Raw genomic sequence first — 25,422 nt, forward strand, 5'->3', positions numbered from 1 at the left:
AATTCTTTTTCCCTGAATTGGTCTGGGGCTGGGGGGGGGGGGGGTCTTTATTTGTTTTTTCCCTCTTCCAGGAGATTACATGGCTGATGGTGAGTGTGGAATATTAGGGTTGAGTTGCTTAGTTGAATCATGGCTGAATGGGACAGACTTGATGAAGCAACTGGTCTCTTTCTCTGTCTTTTTCGTATGCAGCACTCCCTCAGTACTGCACTGAAATGACAGCCTAGATTTATGTGCCAAAGTCCTGGAGAGGGGCTTAAACCTACAACCATCTAACTCAGAGGCAAGAGTGGTACCAATGATCCAGGTAGACAGAGGGCAATAATGCTGGAATAAAAATGGCTAGGTGCTAAAAAAAAAAATAATTGGTAATTGGTGAAGATATTTGGAGCTATTCCAAAAATATATAATGCTTTAAGAAATTTAAAAAGTTAAAGCATGACTTAAATTTTCTAAATTTATTAATTATTTGGGTAAAATGTGTAACATGAAAGCAAAATTGATGAAAACCAATTACTGGTAAAATGTATATATTTTAATAGGTATGAGCAATAACATAATGTAGCCACATTGTGTTACGTTTTGTGCTTGATGCTATGATCTTATTCTTGTGATATCCATGGAGTATTCCATGCAGTTTCATGAGTGAAATCTCTTTTTTTAAAACTACTATGAAATAGCAACAACATAGAATGTGAAACAGAATAAATGATGTATCCTCAAAATGTAGTCTCCAATCAACATTCCCAAACTTTCCTATAACATAGCACACGCAGTGGCCATAATTACATTGGTCGGCATTTTCCTCTTCTGTGCTCGCCAGCCCATGATTTACCACCCAATAAAATGAATAGGCAGAAAATCGCAGTAAGCTCAGAAATAGAAAATTTCCATCAGTATCATTTTCTTGACATCCCAACACTGGTTTTGATGGGTTTATCTGAATTCAGATCAAACCAATGTATTGAATTCAAGTTATGCTGGCCACTCAGTCCTGATGCAGTGTTTCAACAAAAATGTCCAGGTGGCATTGGTACCGAAACAATTATTGTGCTTTTATGGAGAAGATCCTATTTCAAGGTGACTAATCTTCAAAGGAAGAGATTCTGGTATCAAGTGCACTTCAGGCAGCCTGTGGGTATCAACAGTATATTCAAACTGTCTTGCCAAAATGAAAAACAAAACTTCAGAAACAAATTAATCTTCAGAACGTTGTACGGTTGGTTATAAGTGCTGTCATTTGTAATACCTGAAACACAGAACAAACAATTTAACTGTGCTGTGCTTTAGTAATTATAGCCAAACAAAGTAGAAACATTTTCAACTTTGCCACCCGGGTGGTAACCTGGCGGAACAGATCACCAGTCCGTTGTAGAATCAGCCCGATTTTTAGCCCATTGATTTCAGGTGGCCGATCTGCTTTGCCAGCTACTGCCCAGGCAATGAAGTTGAAAATTTCTGGCATTGTCTTCTTGTTGATCTACAGAATTATCTCTCATTTTTTGAAAAAGCTGTATGGAACTAGCCTCATTGCAACTTCTTATACCAAAACACAACTTACTTGTATATAGCAGAGTGACACTACGTGGTTTCACACCCATGACTCACAATATGATGAACTAAACTTTCCAGGTTTTCTTGGGTCGTAGTAAAGGATCAAAAACCAAACGGAAAGGCTCACTTAAAAATAGGCAGATTTATGTTGAATTTGTAGGTCCTTAGATTGTATAATTCAGAGGATTGTTGTTTATTGAGCCATTGCAATTTAATGCCTATAAGTGACAGTGCATTGATCAGATATTGTATCATTTCAAGTAGAATATACCAATTTTTGATACACTTGGAACAAGGTATCTACAATAAGAGGAAGGGAAATATCTACACCCTATTAATATTTATTTTAAATCTTGGATTATTTAGATTTACATTTAAACTGTCATTATGAGAATGGTTTTACTGCAGCGATGTACAAGTTAGAGCCGAGACTAGATTTTTAATTTTTGTGTAAAGTTCAGTTTCCCCCTCAAGACAAACTCTCAATATTGTATAGTAAATAGTACACTGTTTAAAATTTTCAGACTGTTTTATACAAGTTTAAATTGCATGTACACATTTGCAACTTGTGAAACTGTAGCAAAGTCATTAACCTAACAAGCTGGCTGAAAGGGTGATGGAAGCAGATTCAATCGTGGCTTTCAAAAAGGAACTGGATAAATACTTGAAGGGAAAAAATTTGCAGGGCTACGGGGAAATGGGACTAACTGGATTATCTTACAAAGAGCCGGCACAGGCTTGATGGGCTGAATGGCCTCCTTCTGTGCTGTAACCATACTGAGATTCTATGAACACAAATTTGACAAAAGAATTATACCACCAATCACCTTAGTGCAGTGGTAGGACAGAGACTCATGCCATGATTCCCTAGATAGACAGCTCTCCATGTTACACATGCAGCACCAAGTGGAGGCAAAGTGCTTCATCACAGGGCAAGAGGGAAGAACAGAGGTGTTACTCTTGGAGCCAGATGCATGGAAATGTAACAACTGCTGATATCAGGCAGGTTTCTGTCCATACAATGCTACATGATGGTGTTTGGTGTTAGAGGAGTATAAAAAAAGAAATGAAAGAAGAAAATATTTGTTCATCCATAACTTGTGGATATGAGAACTAAGGCTTTCAGCTGTAAACTGAAAATGCGATTTAATATCAGTTTGTAGAGTGGCTATAATAATTATGTGAAACTAAAAAGCATTTCTTAGTTAAAATATGCACTGGATAACATTTTTTAAAATCTTGCATTTTTTGGTTTATTTTAAAACTATAATGCAACATTATTAATGGGCTGGATTCAGTGAAAGGAAACTATGCTTACCTGTATTTTTCATTTACTTTAAGATTTCATAACTCAGAGGATGCTTGGATTTTAAAAACTTGTACGTGTATTTGCTCACCAGAATGACACTGACCAGCACAGCAACAGCAACCACAATATGTGATGCAACATTTGAAACTACAGAGAAGGAAAAAAAAATTACATTACTATAGATAAGAAAAACCAATATTTGTTCACAAATCTTTGCATAGCATGATTCATTATGTTGCATATGAAGTATCATATTTTAGTATGAAAATGTAACAAGATTCCCTATAATCCTCTTGCTAAACAAGACTGTCTAAAAATATTTTTAATATGTAGGAAACAACATCTCACATTCTTTCATAGCCCCTTTCTAATGCAGAACCACTTCAGGAACTAGTTCTGTACATTCGAACTGAGGCAGCTGCTGCTAAAATTGCCCCATTCACTGACAGAGTGCAGTGAGGCAGCAAAATAACCTGACTCCTCCCTGTACAAATACTGAAATGGTTTCACTACTACTCACCTGCACAGAGTTACCCTGGTCACTGGAAAAACAAAAGTAACAAACTGTTCTAAATCCCACATACGCAAAGAGCAGCACACCCACAAGCACAATTGTTTTGGAAAAGGTTTTAAAACCATATACATTTGCTGGAATAACTTCACTGATGGTTAGGAAAATTCCATTCAGACAAATGTTTGGTGTTAAGAAGTCAAATTCTCTGAATTGATACAATGCTCTGTCTTTTGGCTAAACTAATAAAGTGCCTTTTCTTTATTTTTCAGTGTGACAGCGATCAATAACAGAACCTTAAAACAGCTGGACCTCATTTTGTTCTTCTAGCTGTAAAAATAAATCATGGAATGATTGACATTACTGTTCATTTTATCCTAAATTAGGAACAACCTACCTGCTGGCTTGATGAAAACAAATCTTTCTTGATCCATTTCTTCACTTAAGACAACACACACAAAATTTATTTCAAAATCCTTTTTTCTGACTTCTGAAAAACTCAGTTTAACTTCAATATAAGATCCTTCTGTTTCTCTTCTTTCACTAGTAATTCAAAGGAACATGAGTAAGAGTTAAAACACACACGGTAGTTTTCAGACACCAAGACATTCAAAGCTTTAAGACTTCACACCAACAGACTCACTGAGGATTCAGCTCAATACTCATATTGAATGGTATAGTTTTCAACAACTTCTGTGAGTCTCACTTGTCTATGAATTGAAAAAACTGATTGCTCACTAATCTGACTACTTAACCTGCAGTATACTGACATCAAGACCATTATTTACAACATGGCTATTCAATAACTTTTTAATCAAGGACCACCATTCTAAGAAATGTCTCGAGTATGTGACATTAATAGAACACCATCACGATGTTCAAGAATATCCAAACAAAGCTACTGAGAAATCTACATTTATAGAATTTTTGCTTGCCCAATATAGAGTGCACACTCCTTCCCCAGAGGGACACACCCCGCTTACCTAATTCAAGAGAGATTAGGCACAAATTGACACAGACAAAATTTAGGGGCCACGAAGTGTGGATGGGGGTATTGTTGTAATTTAACCTGCTAAAATATTTAAAATCACTGGTAAGCTTCCCATTCCTGTTCAGTTAGAATGACCCTTGCTGTTAGCGCATTAGCTTGAAGGGTTATCTGAACCTGAGTGGGAAAAATCCTAGCTCCCAGTGACAAGTCTACCCATCCAATAGTGAATCAGACTGGCTGGTCAATCATATTTAGAGCTCTGGAGTAGTATGGACTTGCCTCATTCAGGTTATTGCATAACATAACCTACCTCAGAGGACTGATTTAGTTTGGTACTCGCTAGGTGAACAGCAGGTACAAGGAGCTCCTCATAAGCAGCAGCATGGTGAGCAGCACAACTCACGATAAAATGTGCAAGTGGATTGGCACTATACGCCTGACCAGAGCATGGACATATCATACCCAATATAGCATCAGTTCCACCCGTTGGAGGTGCAGAGCTTCAGCAGCAGCTACATACCTATCTACAACCCAATTATGGTAGATACAGAACCCTGGATTATCTTGAGCATGTGCTTCCACACCTGGCCTCCAGATAATGCCTTCCAGCAGTTGCCATCCCCAGTCAGAGTTTTCTCATCAAATTATACGATGGGCTTCTGCCTTCAGAATGATGCAAGGGCCTACATTGAGCAACTTACATTGCGCGAGCCACATGTATGTTCTAGATGTCCAAGTCCAGGGCCATGTTTACTCATCACCAATTGCTTGATCGTAGTCTTCATGTGAGGAACTTTGGGAAAGACCTATGCCTGCTATGAGGCTAACGTCCCCCTCCAGAGTGCTTCCTAACTAATCAGAGTACACTGAGCAATCATTCTCTATGCTACTTCCCATTTTTGCCATAAATCCACCTGACTACCCGTTCCTGGTTCTCACACATGACCCAAAAGAAGCCTTTCCAAAATTCCCTAGATCCTAGAACAGTCCCCCTGGATTGGAAGGTAGCAAATGTAACACCACTGTTCAAGAAAGGAGGGAGAGAGAAAACAGGGAACTACAGGCCAGTTAGCCTGACATCAGTCATCAGGAAAATGTTGGAATCTATTGTTAAGGATGTGGTAACAGGGCACTTAGGATTTCATAATTTGATTAAGCAGAGTCAACATGCTTTTATGAAAAGGAAATTGTGGTTGATAATCTATTAGAGTTTTTTGAGGATGTAACTAGCAGAGTAGATAAAGAGTAAACCAATGGAAGTAGTATATTTGGATTTTCAAAAGGCATTCGATAAGGTGGCACACAAAAGCTTGTTACACAAGATAAAGCGTCATGGGATTGGGGGTGATATATTAGCATGGATAGAGGATTGGTTAACGGACAGGAATAAACGGGTCATTTTCAGGGTGGCAGGCTGTTACTAGTGGGGTGCTGCAAGGATCAGTGCTGGAGCCTCAGCTATTTACATTCTATATTAATGACTTAGATGAAGTGACCGAGTGTAATGTATCTAAGTTTGCTGACGATACAAAGCTAGGTGGAAAAGTAAACTGAGGAGGACACAAAGAGTACGCAAAAGGGATAAAGACTGGGCAAGAAGGTGGCAGGTGGAGTATAATGTGGGGAAATGTGAGGTTATTCACTTTGGTAGGAAAAATAAAAAAAAACAGAATATTTTTTAAATGGTAAGAAAATATTAAATGTTGGTGTTCAGCAGGATTTGGGCATCCTTGTACACAAAACACAAAGTTAACATGCAGGTACAGCAAGCAATAAGGAAGGCAAATGGTACGTTGGCCTTTATTGCAAGGGGGTTGGAGTATAAGAGTAAAGAAGTCTTGCTACAATTGTACATGACTTTGGTGAGACCACACCTGGAGTACGGTGTGCAGTTTTGGTCTCCTTACCTAAGGAAGGATATACTTGCCTTAGAGGCGGTGCAACGAAGGTTCACTAGATTGATTCCTGGGACGAGTGTGTTGTCCTATGAGGAAAGATGGAGTAGAATGGGCCTATACTCTCTGGAGATTAGAAGAATGAGAGGTGACCTCAATGAAACATAAGATTCTGAGAGGGCTTGACAGGGTAGATGCTGTGAGGCTGTTTCCATGGTTGGGGAGTCTAGAACTAGGGGTCATAGTCTCAGGATAAGGAGTCGGCCATTTACGACTGAGATGAGGAGAAATTTCTTCACTCAGAGGGTTGTGAACCTTTGGAATTCTCTCCCTCAGAGGGCTCATTCATTGAGTATACTGAAGGCTGAGATCGATAGATTTTTGGACTCTAAGGGAATCAAGGGATATGGAGATCGGGCAGGAAAGTGGAGTTGAGGTCGAAGATCATCCATGATCTTAATGAATAGCAGAGCAGGCTCGAGGGGCTGTATGGCCTACTCCTGCTCCTATTTCTTATGTTCTTTCCATTATAGGCTTAGGTGTTCTGAACCATGAAGAAGAATTTTTTGGACATACTTTATATGCCACAAGCTTAACCTGCATTGGGACTTTGAAGATAGATGAGATAGTCATTAAAGAAAGATGAGAATGACTAAAGTGCCTTTTGCCCCTTTTTAGCACCATCCCAAAGCATTGTATTTAGGCTGAAGTTGACTTCCTACAGGACCCTCAATTTCTGATGGTTAAATTTTGAAGATTTTACTCCAGATATTTTTCTCTGGTTTAGCATCTCCCATTGACAAGCCCTTGCTCTTTATAAATCAGAGTGTGCCTTTACCTGACCAGTATCTAGGTTAGAGATCATATACCCCTTATTGATGCATTTCAGTTACTGGCTATATCACATGCCCATCCTTGACTTTGGAGGGCCGTAGAATTAAAACTCGACTACACTATGGCTTAGGCTATGAATTAGCACACAAATTTATTAACCAGTAGATGGATAAGTGAACAGAAGTAATGACACACTGCAGACTTATGGTAGATACAGGCTCAATTCCTGGGAAGAAAGAAAAACACAGTAGGATTTGCTTCACTTAACTGCAATGTGAACTGGCCCAGACATAAGTTGCTTGAATATTTACTTTTATGTAGTGATTTACTGATAATAATCCATGAGGTCTCTGAATGACTTCCTTATTTCACTGATTAGTTCAGATGAACTATTCAATTTTAATGGGACCGGCTGAGAAATAATTTTCAAAAATGTGTCTTTTAAATTCAAAAACATCTGCCAATAAAACATACTAGATATGTGGTTTGGCCTCTCCTTCAGATACCTGGTCAGGTACTGGGGCAAGAATTCCATGGGGGTTCTAACAGCTTTCTGCCATGACTGTAGTGAAAGACCAGTGGAATCCCCGTGATCTTTCAGCCCCACAGTGTCAATATTGTGAAGTTTTTGTATCAAGACAAGCTGGGTCACTTTCTGTAACTGTAGATGCACTGTGATGGAAAGAAAGTAAGAAAGAAAGCAATACCATGATAAATTAGAGACAAAAAATATTCATTTTTGTTGCACTGATACAAATCAACAATTGGAATAGATGTTCCCTGTATCTTCCAATCAATATTTTTGAGAGCCCTTCTTGTACCTTGCAATACCATACTACAGCATCTGGCGGCATCTACAACCATATCTCACATTAACTCAGTATTCAAGAGGGTGGGTAGAACACACTATATCCTCAGGTAAATCTGCCAGCAACACAATGTAATCTGTGAAAAGGACCACCACAATACTTTTGGAAATGCTGGATATTACTCCAACTCCATTCCTGACAATGCCATCATTGAGGAAGACATTAAGTGACAGTGGACAATATTGCCTCCCTCCTCTTTTGAGAGAGACAGATTCAGTGAGTCTCTCCAACCTTACACAGAATCTAGAGCTGAAGAATGCATCCCAGATGAAATCCAAGATTAGCCTTTATGTTACCAAATTTTCCAGCTTCTCCACAAAGGCTACATACAGAATACATTGAAAGCCTTATGGAAATTTATGGAAAGCAATCAAAGGAGGTTTCCCCTAAACCTTACAATACTCTGCAATCTAGAATAAAGCCACAACATGCTCTACACATTCTTCATGATAGTGGAATCTAGGCTGTTCCTTTCCGATTGCTCTGTAGACATCCAGAGCATCCCATGTACATGTTCCAAAAACCCAATGAACCTCCTAAGCAGCTTTGATAGCAACAATTTCTTGGTAGTTTTCAAGCTTACTAGGATTCCCCTTCATGTGGATAGACACAACAGCATATGTATGCCTCAAACAGAGCCATATTTGCCAGTCTCAGAAGCAAAACTCCAAGTTAAGTCAGTAGCACCAGGAACTGTAAATAAGTAGCACACGAGAAGCTGCAAGTAAAGAACACAGCTCAAAATACAGTCTCTTCAGAGATTATGTCCTTGCATGGCCTCATTATTTTGAAGGGTGAGTTGATTAACGTGGTGAGAGGTTATATCCTTGCACGGACTCACAATTTTAGTGGTGGGTTGTTTAATGTGGCGAGAGGTTATATCCTCGCACGGACTCATGATTTTGAAAACAAAAGAAAAAATAGGGTGTGTGTTTTGATAGTTGCGGGACGATGTGAGGAAAGCCAATAAAAACTCTGGTGGGTAAAACAAAGAAGTATATCCAGGAGCAAATATTAACTTGTACTGTATTAGTTAAAATCTGTCAGACTTTGTGTAACGTGGAGATTAAGATGAAGAAACTGGTAAAGGAGAAGAAAATTAGAGGAGGATTGGAAAGCGGGAGTCTTGCTATTTCAACCACAAGAGTTAGGGGGATTGAGAGAGGACATTGAAGTTCTGAAGGGTAGGTTGAAAAATGAGGAAGAGGAACAAAAATAAAGATGGAGGGACCTTCACCACACCAGGCTTGGTGAGGACACAGACTGAGTTTGAGTTTGAGTCAGTACAGAATTGGGTTAAGTGACAAACATCAGAAATTGAAATTTGGTTTAAGTAAAAAATGGTAGTCTATGATGGAATCAAGTAGGAGAAAGGGAGAGTGTTACAAGCTACAGGATGTGTCCTTTTGTGTTCAGTGTACTGTCTCTTTAAAAAGTCTGTCCTCATTGCAAGTGCTTTCTTTTCGCTGTTGCAGGCTACGCCCCCTTTTTAATGCTTGTTATGTGTTTTTCTGTTTTGTATAATGTTACAAAGATTTTGTTTAGCTGTGAAAGCAGTTATAGTCAGTATTATTACAGTTTTTTGGAAAAACACACCTGAAGAATGAAACGAAAGACGGTATAATTTGCTGGGTTTTAGTAAGCATGTGTTATATTGATAATTTTCTCTGTTCTGTTTTTAATTTTGATCTTACTGAATTGGAGTTATGAGATTAACTAACCTATTAAATTGTGAAAAGCAGACTTTTATTGTGGCCATAGTGAAAGTCTGGTTATTTTAAACGTGAGAGTCTCAAATTCTGGACATGAGATTATCACATATGAAAATTGGCATTGGCATTGATCTGATTGGCGTTGTGTTGAGTATTGGTGAGCATGAATTGATGTGTAAGGAGTTAATGTGTGTAACAGTAATCGAAGAAGACTAATTCAGTACAGAGCATCAATTTTGAGATAATCATCTTGGTTGTACTGAAATGTGATAGCTGTTAGCAAAATGACAGCTCCCCTTTTATCCTGTGATTGACTGTGGTCAAAGCAACAGAATGAACTGAGGAAATAAAGGATCTCTATCTCGTATCTCTGACAAGAATTGGGAAATGTCATGTAGTTGGACTATCTAAGTTAATACATTTTGGACACCTCTTAAATAAATGCTAAATACTTTAAAATGGGATGAACAAACTGAAATGCTGTACTAATGATTTCTGCTTGTTTTAACAGATATTATCCAGAATTTTTTTTAAAAAGATAAAATGCAGCTTTAAAGAATTACAAGTTACAGTTGTAGGATGGTCTCTGGTTCTAAATCAATTTGAACTTCTTCAAAGCATATGGTGCTATTGTGATTGACTCCTTCCCCACCCCCACAGGTTTTGATAAGTAAAAAGTAATTAATCCTTACTTCAGTATTGCTGAAGTTCAGTATTTGGACTGTACTATTTTTAAGTTGATCTGACGACTTTTGAACTTCCAACATTTCAATCTGATGAGTCACAGCTTTCTGAAATGGAAAGAGCAGTTACTCTATAAACAGTTTCATTGTCCCTTGATGGTGAGGATCCTTAGATTAAATCAGTCCAGGCGGCCATCAAAGGTGAGGGCTCATGGCCCAAAGATGCCTTTAACAGAAGGGACAATTTTACAGTATAGAATGCAGACGTGATGGCCTTGTATGGATCAGACCGTGAATGCCATTGTTAATGACTGCCTCACATGTGCCCAATATGACTCCGGGCCCAGAATTAAAATGCCTCCTAGCCATGTCCCAGCATCTGATGGCCCGTGCAGATATTTGTAGATTGATTACTTAGGAGGGTTGAGGCTATCCCTGTGAGACAAGCCACTGCTACCCAAACTGCAAAGGTACTTATTGAGCATGTTTTCACTCATTGGGGACTGCCACTGAAGCACACATTAAGGCGGAATGGAATCAGGTAGAAATTTCACATTCTATATAACCCTGAGGCAGCTGGGATGGTCGAGTCTATGAATCGTACCATTATGCAACGAGAAATCAAGGCAGTGGGAAAGGCTGGTAAGACTCTAGATGCAGTACTGCCGCTCATATTGATAGCAATTCGGGGTACCCCCTCCCGAGCGACAGGACATACTCTGTTTGGGGTCATGACTGGACGCCAAATGCACTTGCCAGAGCTTTGGCCAGGCAGCGCCCTCTCCGGACCTCAACAAGAGTGAGACCACGGACACACATATGGAGCAGTTACATTTACGACAGGTGTATCTTAAGTTCCGCCCTATCAATTGGCCATGATAATAAGTGCCAGCACAAGTTCAGACCTTAAGTTAAGGTTCTCGAAGTGGGGGACAAGGTGATAGTGAAACTGAACAATGTCGCAGGAAAGTGGGCAAAGAGATTTGAAGGACCCTTCTCGATAATAGACAAATTGAGTTGTAATGTGTACAAGATTCAAGCTGATAAAAGGGATAGATAGGTACATACTAACTAGATAAAGAAGTGGCAGGGACAGTATACGAAATGGTACATGCCTTCGTTCCTATAGTCCTTTTATGGCTTATGGACGATGACAATGTGCAAGTTGAGGAGGATGAGGCTGCCTCAACTGACTCCAGAAGGATATTCCCAGGCTATGGGCCATTAATAACATGGGACGAGGAGGGGGAGTTCAAACATTCTGAATCCTCCTTACTTGAGGAAATAGATGAAAACAATCAAAAACACAAAGAGAAGGACTTGGAGTTAGAAATTCCAAATTCAGCTGTCCTATCAACATCTGTGTGTGGGATAGACAGGGTTAATTTCAAACAGGATGCGAGCTCCCGAGAGAGAGTGATAGGACAGAGAAGCTAGGCATGTTTTCTCTCTCGTTTTGTTTTTCTGGATTTGTTTCAGTTAAAGGGATTATTCTTCAAAATAGATCATTTAGTGCTATTGTCACAGTGCTTTAGTCAAGCAAATGAAATTTTTAGGTTTATTAATGTGGGTGGGTGTTTCCCCACAGTGAAGGAAGGAAATCATGAATTGACAAATTAATCCCTCGGACTCTAAAGAGGAGCCACAATGGATTTTCTGTTTTTCTTTCCTTTTGAAGCAGGAAACTACGTTTTTTGGGACCGCATAGGTATTGATGGTGCAGGATTACCAAGAGTAATTCTTTTTCATAAAAGTTGCTTCACAAAGTTACGGAGAAACCTTTTCTAGAGTAGTGTTAGCGCAGGGAGCGATCCAGTGGTGTTAAGAATTTAAGACCATATCTGCAGACATCGGCAGATATCAAATGTCACAGCACGGTGATGATTTGGACTAAGACGTGGATTTTGAAAATTCAAATTTACATAGAGAAGGCAAAGCAATCATCAGCCTTGATCAAATCTTTTTTATACTTAAAGAATAAACCAAGTTGCTTTCTTCTTTTGAAAACATTTTTATTTGTTTTAAGAACATAAGAAATAGGAGCGGGAGTAGGCCATACGGCCCATCGAGCCTGCTCCGCCATTCAATAAGATGATGGCTGATCTTCTATCTCAACTCCACTTTCCTGCCCTATCCCCATATCCCTTGATTCCCTTAGTGTCCAAAAATCTATTGATCTCAGTCTTGAATATACTCAACGACTGAGCATCCACAGCCCTCTGGGTAAGAGAATTACAACCCTCAGTGAAGAAATTTTCTCTCATCTCAGTCCTGAATAGTTGACCCCTTATCTTGAGGCTATGACCCCTGGTTCGAGACTCTTCAGCCGAGGAAACAGCCTGTCAGCATCTACCCTGTCAAGCCCTCTAAGAATTTTAGACATTACAATGAGATCACCTCTGATTCTTTTAAACTCCAGAGAATATAGGCCCATTCTACTCAATCTCTCCTCAAAGGACAACCCTCTTATTCCAAGAATCAATCTAGTGAACCTTTGTTGCACCCCCTCTAAGTCAAGTATATCCTTCCTAAGGTAAGGAGACCAAAACTGTACACAGTACTCCAGGTGTGGTCTCATCAGAGCCCTATATAATTGTAGCAAGACCTCGTTACTCTTGTACTCCAACCACCTTGCAATAAAGGCTAACATGTCATTTGCCTTCCTAATTGCTTGCTGTACCTGCATGTTAACTTTCTGTGATTCATGTATAAGAGCACCCAACTCCCTCCGAAAACCAACATTTCTTCGTGTTTCTTTTAAAAAATATTCTGCTTTTCTATTCTTCCTACCAAAGTGGATAATTTCACATTTCCCCACATTATACTACACCTGCCATCTTCTCACCAACTCACATAACCTGTCTATATCCCTTTGCAGCCTCCTCACAGCTTACTTTCCCACCTAGCTTTGCATTGTCAGCAAACTTGGATATGTTACACTCGGTCCGCTCATCTAAGTCATTGATATATATTTTAAACAGCTGAGGCCCAAGCACTGATCCTTGCGGCACCCCACTAGTTACAACCTGCCAACCTGAAAATGATCCATTTATTTCTACACTCTGTTTTCTGTCCGTTAACCAATCCTCTAGCCATGCTAATATATTACCCCTAATCCCACGAGCCCTAATCTTGTGTAACAACCTTTTGTGTGGCACCTTATCAAATGCCTTTTGAAAATCCAAATAGACTACATCCACTGGTTCCCCCTTATTTACCCCTGTTAGTTACACCCTCAAACAACTCTTAATAGATTTGTCAAACATGATTTCCCTTTCATAAACTCTGCCTAATCATATTATGAATTTGTAAGTGTCCTGTTAGCACGTTCTTAATAATAGATTCTAGCATTTTCCGTACTACTGATGTCAGGCTAACTGGCCTATAGTTGCCTGTTTACTCTCTCCCTCCCTTTGAATAGCGGGGTTAACATTTGCTACTTTCCAATCCACAGGGACCGTTCTAGAATCTAGGGAATTCTGGAAGATCAAAACCAATGCATCCACTATTTCTGCAGCCACCTCTTTTAAAACCCTACGGTATAAGCCATCAGGTCCAGGGGATTTGTCGGCTTTTAGTCCCATTAATTTCTCCAGTACTTTTTCTTTACTAATCTTAATTACTTTAAGTTCCTCACTTACTTAGACCCTTGGCTCCCCCCAATTTCTGGTATGTTTTTTGTGAATTCTACTGTGAGGACAGATACAAAGTATTTGTTTAATGTCTCCGCCATTTCTTTATTCCCCATAATATAATTTCTCCTGTCTCTGCCTCTAATGGACGCACGTTTACTTTCACTAATATTTTCCTTTTTACATACATGTAGAAGTTGTTACAATCTGTTTTTATATTTCTTGCTCATATTCTATTTTCTCCCTCTATCAATTTCTTAGTCATCCTTTGCTGATTTCCAAAACCCTCCCAATCCTCAGGCTTACTACACTTTTTGGCAACATTAGAAGCCTCTTCTATCCTTAGCTTCTCTAGTTAGCCACAGTTGGAACACTTTTCCCGTGGAGTTTTTATTCCTCGAGGGAATTATTTCTTTAAATATTCGCCATTGCTTATCTACCATCATATCTTTTAATCTAATTTCCCAAATTACTTTGATGTGGAGATGCCGGTGATGGACTGGGGTTGACAATTGTAAACAATTTTACAACACCAAGTTATAGTCCAGCAATTTTATTTTAAATTCACAAGCTTTTGGAGGCTTCCTCCTTCCTCAGGTGAATGTTGTGGAAATGATACTTTACTTTAGCCAATTTACTTTAGCCAACTCGCCCCTCATACCTACGTAATTTTGCTTTAATCCATTTATTTTCCAAGACAGAGTGCTTAAATTAATTACAAGCATTTCTGTCTCCATTGTAAAACCACAAAGCCTGGACATAATTTGTTTCTGAAATTGGAATTGATGAGATAAATTGATACGTGTTGCTGTTCAAGCGGTCAAGAAATGAACATTTACCTGTAGTTTAAGGGAATAATCAAATTATATTTTAAAATAAAAGAAGTTCACTCTAAATGGTCCCTATCCAATGCTGTGTATCAAGGAAATGGAGATGTTTGTGTCCTTGCCTACAACGAACAATGAGAAAACTGTATTTGATAGCCTGGCCACTACCCACGACATCAGGACCTTGCGACCTTGAGATAAGCAAAGACCTAAAAGTATTTTGGGAGGGAATAAAATTGTATATTGACAAGTCCTGTCAGTCCAACAATACTGCTGTCTGGAATTGGGATAATTTTGAAATGATGGAATAGACTCAGGCACAATGTAACGAGATATTTTGGGAAATGAAAAGCAGTCCAAGATGAATTTAAGTAAAATAAACAAAATGCATTGGTATATTGGACCAGACTGTAAATATTTTATTGGACAGTAAAGTTCCTCCAGGGCTCATGAATGAGATGAAATGGTAACATAATGGGATGTGTAAAATTGGATGAGAGGAAGTGGTTGAGGATATAAGATAGAGACAGAGAAATTACACCACCAAATGGGAATTTCTCTAAAGTCATCGCCCTAGGTGATTATGGGTGAATTTCAGGAACCACACCAAGGGGGTTAGGGGAAGATGTGTGAGTGCATCCATGAGTAACATTAGCCACCTGAGCATGATTTACTGAAGATATCAATCTGGTATAAACGTACAATCTAGTGAAAGTCAGGAAAGTGTAGTTGAGAAGAGTTAATTGATAGCTTTCTCGTGGAATTGTTTGTGTCCTTGCCTATAATGAACAACGAGGAAACCGCATTTGATAACCTGGCCACTACCCAAGACATCGAGACCTTGCAGGGGGAGATAAGCAAAGATCTCCAGACACCCCCCGATCTTTTGATAAGATAACGTTAAAGCCTAAGAATGGCTACAGTGGATACGAAAGATACAAATATATGCTGCCATCAATTGGAAATGGAGACCAGGATGAAGAACATGATTACAAAGGTCTCCAGCCTGGTCTAAGAATATGCAGGTTTGCTGCAAGTATTGAATGATTAATATAATGTAAAATGTCTAGAACATTATGCTTAACCCTGCACATATGCCTACGTGCAGAGCCGAAACAACGTAACTTTTGCTCGATACGGTTGTGTGTGTGTTCTGGGTGGCTACGGCCACAGCACGCACTTGAAACCAGGGCAGTCTGTAAGAACATTGGGCACAGGAGTAAAATGGACATCTCCTGCTTGGCCATGTTAACCAGCAGACAGATCGGCACCATTCCACATTGCATATGGAAGGGATCCTCATCTTCTGCTGTGAGGTATTAATGTCAGAGTTTGGCCAGAACAATAGGGGGACAGGAACTAGTGGATAGACCAGTCCCAAAATCATATTAACTTCCTGGAATGGGTCTAAAGCATCTCATGTTCCTTTGAAATGCCAGACAGGTTAAATTGATTAGCAGTTGAACAAACTAGATGGCCATTATCTATTGATGGCAGACAGGAAAACATCAGGTGAAATCAATTGGCAGCTAATCAAGGAGGATGGCTATTATACGTGATCGGACAGTAGTCATGTCACCCATGGGGGTGCAGTGACGTCAATATTAATAGCTAGAGCGAATTGCACCCTTACTGATTGGCTCTCCAGAGAGAAGAGCAACTGTGGAGAAACCTGACTGGTGTGGTGCAATTTCTGTGTCCTATGGGTTTAAAAGCAGGACCATGCTTGCAGTAAGATTGTAGGATCCAAATTTGGAGTCACGTCCATGAGGAGGTAGAATCAAAATGACGGAGGAAGGCACAACTTGATGGGATGAATTGGCAAACGAGGCACAAGGTCCAACCCAGTATGGAGCAAGTAATATCAATTCCTTGCACCATTGTTAACTATCACTTAACTACTTGCATGCATTGATCTTTTACTTGTTGTCAATAAAGAATCATTATAACTGTATTGGCGTCGGTTTCTAACCATTCGACTTCTCCTCCAGAAACTGCAGTTGGCGAGTCAGGCAGGAGACTGACGAATAGTGGTCATATTGTCCTCAAGTTAAACCCCGTGATTGTCCTATTTGGCCAATAAGTCAATTTGGGGAGAGAACCCTTTGGGAAGCGTAGGAGATCTCACCTACCTGTAGTCAAAGTTTGTTGAGAGGGTCTGCATGTGACTGAAGAGTTCTGTGTAACCAGGAAATGGAAAAGGTCTGTGTGACCAGCTCAAGTAAAGCTTTCTCAACCTCAGTTAAGAAATTAGAGAAGGTGTGTGTGACCGATTTGATCTCTGTCCTCATGAGGGACGGGGAAGAGACTTTTAGGAAGGCTGTGCGTTTCATTCAGAAACAGATAGATGATAATAAGACTAAGTTAAACAAGGGTAGATAGTTGTTGGTCTACGCTGCTCACTTTTGCGCGCACAGAAGTGATCAAATAGTTGAGGAACAGGAAGAAAAAGGGAAACAATTTGTTGAGCAGCAGGGGGGAAAAGGACAAACAGGAGAAAGAGAGAAAACAATTAGAAAAAAAGAATGGGGACCTGATTTGCATGAATACGTAATTATAGTCAGCAGCTGCTATTGCTACTGTGCAAGGACTCGGGGCCCAAAAGATGAAGGAGTGTGTTAGGGAGTTAGAACAAATCAACAATAACCTTAGGAAAGAGTTAGAAAACGCCTGTGGCACCCTCCGAGAGATGGTCGACCGTCCCAACAGGGAGGCAGATCATATGAATTGTCAATTAAAAACTTTTGAGTTACGGGGCCAATTAGGACAGTCAGGCCTGAGTATCAGCTATCACCACCTATCCGGAGATGAGGTAGATTGGGACAAGCTTGACAGGGAAACCACCTGTTATAATAACCCAGACTGTGGGGATTGGAACTCTTACCCCCTGAAACCAGTCAACATCACAACCCATACTAGCGCCAGCGTACAACCAGGGGATGATGACACTGCAACTGCAGCTGCAGCCAGACCAGTTACTACCACCACTCAGTCAGTCCCCGTAAGCCCAGAAGTAGCCCAAACCCTAGCCAGAGAATTCAAACCTATTAAGAATGGGGATGACCCCATAGTGATCGCTCGAATCTGGGAACATTTTTAAAAGGAGCCACACTGAGTTGGAGCACGAGGACCTTTAGCGGATTCCATTGACAGCCCTGGACGTAGCATTGAAACCCTCTATCCAGGCTGCAAGCTTCACAGGCACCGTAGACGCCCTGTTCACCAATGTAGTTAGTGTCCTTAGTATCGAATATGTTAAATTAACGGTGCTTTGCGCCCAAACCACGCAGGGACCTAACAAACACCCCACGATGGCGTACGAGAATTGACATCCGTGAGAGGACCCAGCCCAAACCCACAGATCGGCATCATGATTTCCATAACTATACCCTGTTTAAGCATATGTTCCTAAGTCAGTTACAGCCGCTAGTTCGGACAGCACTGGGTATTGCTGTCAACAAAAATAGCACCTGGACTATAATCCATACATATACCCACCAGGCATGGTCAAACATATGAAGTAACAATCTGCACCCCACAAAAAGCAAGCTTCAGGCACCACCAAAAGCAAGCTAGTAGCTGTTGGAAGGAACCCCCAAACTTGCCCCTCGAACAAATAGTGCCCTCTTCCAATCTATGACCAGGCAGGGACCTCCATGCTACAACAGTGGCAAAGAGGGACAACTTCGCAAGAGACTACAAACAGAATAGAGGACTCCCATCCCCTTATTCAGGATCTAGCCATCAGAAACCTCCCTCCCCAGGACCAGCACCAGGGACGATGGAAGCATTCCCATGCAGAAATAATACGGCTAGTAGTGCAGCTAGAATTTTATTGAGTGAAGTGATCTGCAGGTGGGGAGTACCTATACAGGTAGATAATGATCAAGGATCACACTTTACGGGAAAATTTTTCACCGAACTCCAAGGGAAGCATTTTAGCACCCGCTCTCAGGTGCGTTCCTGGCGGGGGGGCCCCGAAAATCGGGAAATCCCGGAGCGGGACCGGATCCCGCCTTGAACCCGCGCACTTCCGGGTTCCCCGCTGACACGCCGGCGTGCGCGCGCAGCCCCCGCTGGTGGGAATTCCGCAGGCAATTAAAGCCAGCGGGATGCCACTTGAAGGTATTTATTTGGCTTGTTCAGGTCATCAACTGACCTGATTAAGGGATTATGTGAGGAGGGGTGGGATTTTAGAGCAAACTGGGACTGTTTCCCACACCGGGGGAAAACACTCCCAGTTCAAATGGACCTGTTGCAGCCATCAGCCTGTGGCAGCTGCAAAGGTCCATTTGACCGGGGGGGGGGGGGGGGGGCCCTCACTCATTGCAGGAGGCCACTCGGGACAAAGTTTGGCCTCCACCACCCTCCTCCTGACAATCAAAGTCACCAACTTGCACACTTACCCCGGTGTCCAGACACATGTACCTACCAACTTGCGGACCCCCTCAGATGTACATCTTGCGGATGGGGGCCGCCGTAGCTGCAGTCATGACCTCCTCGGAGGGCGAACAGCATCACCAGCCTCGCCAGCCACGCCGTCCACCTCTGACACGTGGAGCTCCACAACAGAGTGCTGTGACACATCCACCTGCACAGCAGGAGGGAGGGCAACCGCAGAGAGAGATGCGTCGCAGGGGGCACTACCCTCGCCATAGGGTCCACAGACTGAGGCTCAGCTTCCTGGACACTTCTGAGCAGCAGTGCACACGGAGGCTCAGAGTCACTCGACATGTAGTCATGGACATCTGCAGCCTCCTTCATGCCAAGCTACTCCTGGCTGGCCCGAGCACCATCTTCTGACCTGTCGCTGTCAAAGTCACCACTGCCCTCAACAACCTCTCCTCCGCATCCTTCCAGGGTGCAACTGGGGACATCACCGACGTCTCTCAGCCGTCTGCACAAAACAGCCCTGCAAATACACCTACACCCACTCTGCAGTGACACAATGGGTGGCATCAGTTGTGGGTCTTCATTGTGATCCTCAGGAAAGGGCATTATTGCACAAACCAGACAAGATTCGCGAAGACATGGCAGTAGTGGTGCCAATATAATATGTAATGTGAGTTGGTCAGAAATTCAATATAAGTAACAACCATGACAAACCCTCAAACACCCTTGTGCATCCCCTTCATGCTCATGACACGTTTGCCTTACGTTGCCTACTGCACATATGTGATGCATGCCCTGTGGCTGCAGCAGGTAGTGGCAGGTTGAGTGAGGCTGGCCGTGAAAGAGATGCACGAGAGGGTGAGTACGAGATAGAGCCATGAGATTGTATGAGGATTGGGTTGAGTGGTAGTGGCGGGATGAGTACTGGCGAGGTGAGTAGGTGCAGGTACGATGAGGATGAGGTTTGAGTGGGTGTGAGGGGTGACGTGACAGAGTAGTGTTGGCAGTGCAGAAGGAGATGTGGTGTGGGGGCGGTGATGTGGCAGACAGAGTGTGGGGGAAAGAGTAAGTGTACTCACTTTAGCTGGCCTACTGAGGTCATTGGAGTGCCTCCTGCACTGTATGCAGGTGACCTCCTCTGCCGCCTCGAGCCAGGCCTTCCTGGTGGCAGAGGCAGGCCGCTTCCTCCCGCCCGCCGGGGGGCGGGGGGGAGGGGGGGGTGGAAGATCTCTGTCCTCCCCCTCACCCCATGTATTGATACCTGGAGTGAGGCATCATTAAACTGGGAGCAGCCTTCCCCCTGGGCTGCTCCATGCTGTGATTTTTTCTGTTTGTTGCAGCATCTGTCAGTGAAGGACTGCCCCTTTAAATAGAGCTCCTCCAGCTGACAGATCTTACTGCGCATGCGCAGCCCGCCCGACGTGCAGGTCAACAGTGGGGAACCCGGAGGAACAGGTAAGTGGATCCAATTATGCTACGATCGCGCGGGGAGCTGACTGATTTCGCCGGGCGCTTTACCCACGCGCCCGATAGCCCCCCCCCCCACCCCCACCGAGAACCCGCAGCCCTGGTAACATCGGGCCCCAAAAGCTTATGGGTATTAAACACAGATTTCACATCACCCACAGTCCTCAGGTGTAGTAGAAAGGGGAAATCGGACCCTGAAAAATATGTTGAAGATATTTTGTGCAGATCACCCCACTCAATGGGCAAACATGTTGCCTATGTGTCTTATGGCAATCAGATCAACCCCATATGCCACCACAGGTATCTCACCATACCAGGCAATGGCAGGAAGATTGATGCGCACGCCAGGACACTTGTTAGTATCCACAGCAACTCCTTTGCTGTTGGGGACAGTAGAAATTAAATGGTTGAATCAGATAGTGGAGTATGTAAATGAAACCAATTTGTAGCTAAATACATTGGAAAATCTAAAAAGCAGACTAAGCAATATTTTGACAAAAAGGTCAAGCCAACAGAATATAAGGTTGGTGACATAGTGATGGTGAGAATCCCTACGTGGTCAGTTTTTGGTAAAATATTAAAATGCCTACATGGCAAAGAAGCAGAATGCAAAATGGTTAGAAAGGGTTAATTAGTTAGTAACTGAGATTGGTACAGGTGGCCTGGCCTCCTGCTGGGCCATATGTTTGCGTAGTCAGCAGGTTTGCATTGTCTTATCAATGTAGAGTCTTTGATGTGATTCAAGGACTGGTCTGAATGTCTCCATGTTTATGGCAGATCAATATAGGTAACGAGCTTAGCCAAAGTTGAAAGACATTCCAGGCTGGGAGATAAGGAACAGAAGGAACAGGGAAGAACATTCCAAGTTGGAAGGTGAGGAAGTATCCCCTTTGATGTCGAACAGCAACATGGTCAGCACATGGACGATCTATGATTGGCCGGCAATAATGTAACCTCGCATGGCAACCTGTGCCCGGCTTATGATTGGTGTTGACTCTTGTGTTAATGATGTTCCAACCCCTATCGATCTGTATAAAGGTATGAGTTGTTGTCTTTGTCTTTGTCTCCTTATTCTGTTAGAATCGTTCGGATTCTCTCAGGATTCTGAATTGAAGCTACAGACTAAGACCTGCTTTTAAAGTTGTGATGAACTTTAAAATGTATTCGACTTCAGTTTTTACTGAACCAGACTGAGGGGAAAGAATCCAGATCGTCATTGTATTGAATTACAGCAAGAACAAACATGTATTCGAACCAAAATGGAAAGGACCTTTTCCTATTGTGGACAGAGTAGGTCCAGCTGCTTACCTAATCCGGTGTATGGGTAAAGGTAACAAAAAGGAGACTAAATGGTACCGCATCAGTTTAAGTCAGTCAGAAGTGAAACTAGTAATTAACACATAATAAGTTTGACTCTCAGATAACTGAGTGGCCAGGATGATTGAGTTATTCGTCCTTTGTGTGACACTGGTGGCCATCACCCAACAGTGTACAGTCACGATCAAAGTTGAACCAGCCGCCACCAACCAAGTGGGTGGGTGGGGGGGAACAGGTTATCAGCATGAGTGGCCTCATCGGATACAAGACACTGGCATGCCACATCCAGCCTTTGCGTGGAGAACGATATGAAACTGAAGAAGGAAAAGAAATGTGCGTAGACTGTGCCTGCTCTCATAGCACTGATACAATGAAGTTCATGTACCATGATGGGACAAAATGGGGAGTGATCAGCAAAACAGGATCCCCATGGAATAACAATGGTCAGCTGTGTTGTCATCAAAACAAAGGATGGTATAGCTGTGTGATTCAGGAAGCAGTACAAAATATGAACCTATCACGTGGTGCTGTATCAGGGTCATGTAATACAGAACGTACTAATATAAATATCAAGGCCATTAACATTGATACCATACTAAAAACTCGCACACCATCAGGTTATCAAGTGCCCCACATTGAAAAGTAGACTATTAAATGGGCTAGTAGCTTTTGATCCTGAACAATATTTGTATAATGATGTGCAGTATGAGATTTTTCCTATAATGTTTAATTTTAGCAGTGTAAGCTTGCCTACGCTGTTGTGTGACAGGACATATGTAACCTTTTATAAGCAAATGATGCAACACAAAATAGCAGCATTTTGGGAACGGAATTCAGAAAACTACCATGTAGAAAAAAAAAACTCAGCCAGAATGAAGGCCACAATGTAGCGCTAGCGAGAACAGTACGAGTAGCAGAAGGGAGGTGGAGTGGAGTGGTTAGGGATTGGAGGAGTTGGAGCTTTGGCAGGAGTAAATCGAATGGATATTGAAACCATATGGGCAGGGAATTTAGGACTCAAGGACCAGCTGAGGGAAGTATTAGGAAAAAGCCAGCAAGTGGTCAGGGGAACAATTGAATAATTAAAAGAAATCCTGATGTCCATAACTGATTTGGTACAAGGTAATAGGGAGGTTGAGGAAAAGATTAATGAAATAATTGCTAAGAGCCATTAGTATAAATAATTTAATTTAATTTGGGTTTTATTGGCACAATCAAAACTTCTGTCCCCTGCAATAGATGTGGTTAAGCTGCATACTTCCAATCAATGACATTCTTAGGGATTGAAAGCTTTACAGAAAACTCTAATTGCCCTAAAATAAGCCATAGCTCTCTCATACTGCTTCTGGTTGTTCATAGGAAAATTGCTTGCTCAAGGAACAAAGTCATTTGTCATCCATGGATGACTGAATGACCTCTGTTACTGATTTCCCAGCGGAAGCCTGAAATGATCCTGAAGCATAGAAGGTTATAACTTTGGCAGCCACCACTTGTGCCATTCCTGTGGAAGAATTTGGCTACAGATCTAGTTGGACATGCACATACAGCATTCACTTGTAAATCACTGTCTCCACAGGCACTGCTGATAAATGCAGGTATGTGCACATCTGCCTGTAGAATCTGGTGTGGGGGTACTAAAAGGTGGGTGAAGAACACCCCTGCTACATTCTGACCTGACATCCATCCACTGGTTCACCTCTTCTTCCTCCAAAAGCATAGATATAAAGTGATTCCTATGGGGAGACCTAATATGGCACTATTGGAAAAAACATTTGAGTGACAAGAAGAAAAAACAACAAAATAAGAGAAAAATAGTTGAGAAATGGCTTGATTTGGCAATACCTTACCATGTGTTAGATGCAAAAATGGTAAAGAATGGCAACCCAATGACTACAGACACACTCACAATTACCCAGATATCATGCACTGAGACTTCTGCAGTAGTTACTTTCCAATCAATAATTAAGCAATGTACATATCAATGCATTCTCATGAGTTTCACATGCTTACCAAAAATAAATGTATATTGAACTTGTGTGACAATACTGCCGTTGCTAAAAATAAGTATAAATTTCCTGCTCAGAATAATGACCAGAAGATCCACAAGCAGCAAAAATCTATTTCCAAAAATTTAATTACAATAAAAACTATTGTTGCTTTGTAAATCTTAATAGGTTGAAGAATACATACATTCGAATTTCTGTAACTCTACTGCTGTTGCTATAGTCTTCAATGTAACTGTGATTGGCTAGCCAGTACACCAATATTTCAACTGTTGTATGAAGTTCAGCCAATACTTTGCAAGTTATCTCTAGTTTTGAACCTGTAAAATTAAATGCACATTTCAAAGAAATCTGGAGAGAAACAAAACAGTCAAAATTACCACCTCCATTTTTTGTACACCAAAGTTGTTTCTAGCCCAGCAGTTATATACTTTTTCCTCTAATTGAACTTCCCATGCAATGCACCACCTCGCTGACAAAATAGTGGGATTTCTATATTTTATATTATTTAATTTTAGGTAGAGAGAAACAATCAGATTTCAAAATGTCTTCAGTCAACTTTATCTCTAAGGAAATGTATTGTTTTTGTGGCAGTGATGACTGGCACATGTAACTGATTAGACCTATGGGCACAGTCAATGAGAAACATCTATCCTAAATGGGTTTTCCTTGTTCATGCCAAGCCTTTTTTCAGAAAATAAGTTTTTAGAAACATTGTTTGGTGATTAGGGCAGACTATTTAAAATGTTAATACATGCAGATTCACAGACTGTGAAATGGACACATTCTGATTGCTGAACCATTAACAGGCATGTTTGGAGAAAGATGGTAATACTCCTAACACCTGACAAGGTGTGGGATCTACCATATTCCCAGTTTAATTGTTGACTTCAAAACTTGTCTGTAATGTTAAATAATTCCCACAGCATAAGACATAGTTCAAATTGTTTCGATCTAGTTCTGGTTGAAGAGCCAAACTCTGTGGCTGTATTGGGAACGTATGTTATCAAAATACAATTTGTATCAAAAAGATTCTTGAAAGATTGTTTCATCCAAAAGTCCTGATGCTTATCAAACTGTGTAAGAAATACATTCTGGTAGGGGTGCTTTAATCCTTTGTGGACTGATTCTATTCTTGTTGTTTTTAAAGTGTCTGATTATATTGCCAGATCTAACTGCTTCTATGTATTGTTCAAACTGTAAATAAATTTGTATATTGGTCTGATGTTTTGGTATTTTTCATTCAAGAGAAACAGGGAATATAGTGGGCACCCCATATGATCTCCATTGGAGATACAATAGTTAGAGGGTAATTGATAATTCTAAATCCTGCTCCAAGTGCACCTTTCAAGTTGTGAAATCTGGAAAAGATAGTGCCTCTATGGTACAGGAAGACTTGAAGCCAAACAGAGACCATTCACATTTT

At 41.3% G+C, this 25,422-nt stretch overlaps 1 protein-coding gene across 2 annotated transcripts in view; it reads right to left on the reverse strand.

The window, feature by feature from the left end:
• Positions 1 to 513: 513 nt before the first annotated feature.
• The window catches only part of LOC137322519 (interleukin-1 receptor type 2-like), a 32,274-nt gene continuing 7,365 nt past the window's right edge, over positions 514 to 25,422 (reverse strand). For both annotated transcript variants that reach the window (XM_067985446.1, XM_067985445.1), the window contains 4 exons: positions 24,184 to 24,316; positions 3,772 to 3,917; positions 2,873 to 3,010; positions 514 to 1,249 (listed from right to left, as the gene is read on the reverse strand). In XM_067985446.1, coding sequence (XP_067841547.1) covers positions 2,886 to 3,010; positions 3,772 to 3,917; positions 24,184 to 24,316 — 404 coding nt within the window. In that variant the 3' untranslated portion in view covers positions 514 to 1,249; positions 2,873 to 2,885. The remainder of the gene's footprint in view (positions 1,250 to 2,872; positions 3,011 to 3,771; positions 3,918 to 24,183; positions 24,317 to 25,422) is intronic.

This window comes from Heptranchias perlo, chromosome 6 (assembly GCF_035084215.1).
Source record: "Heptranchias perlo isolate sHepPer1 chromosome 6, sHepPer1.hap1, whole genome shotgun sequence".
Lineage (NCBI taxonomy): Eukaryota > Metazoa > Chordata > Chondrichthyes > Hexanchiformes > Hexanchidae > Heptranchias > Heptranchias perlo.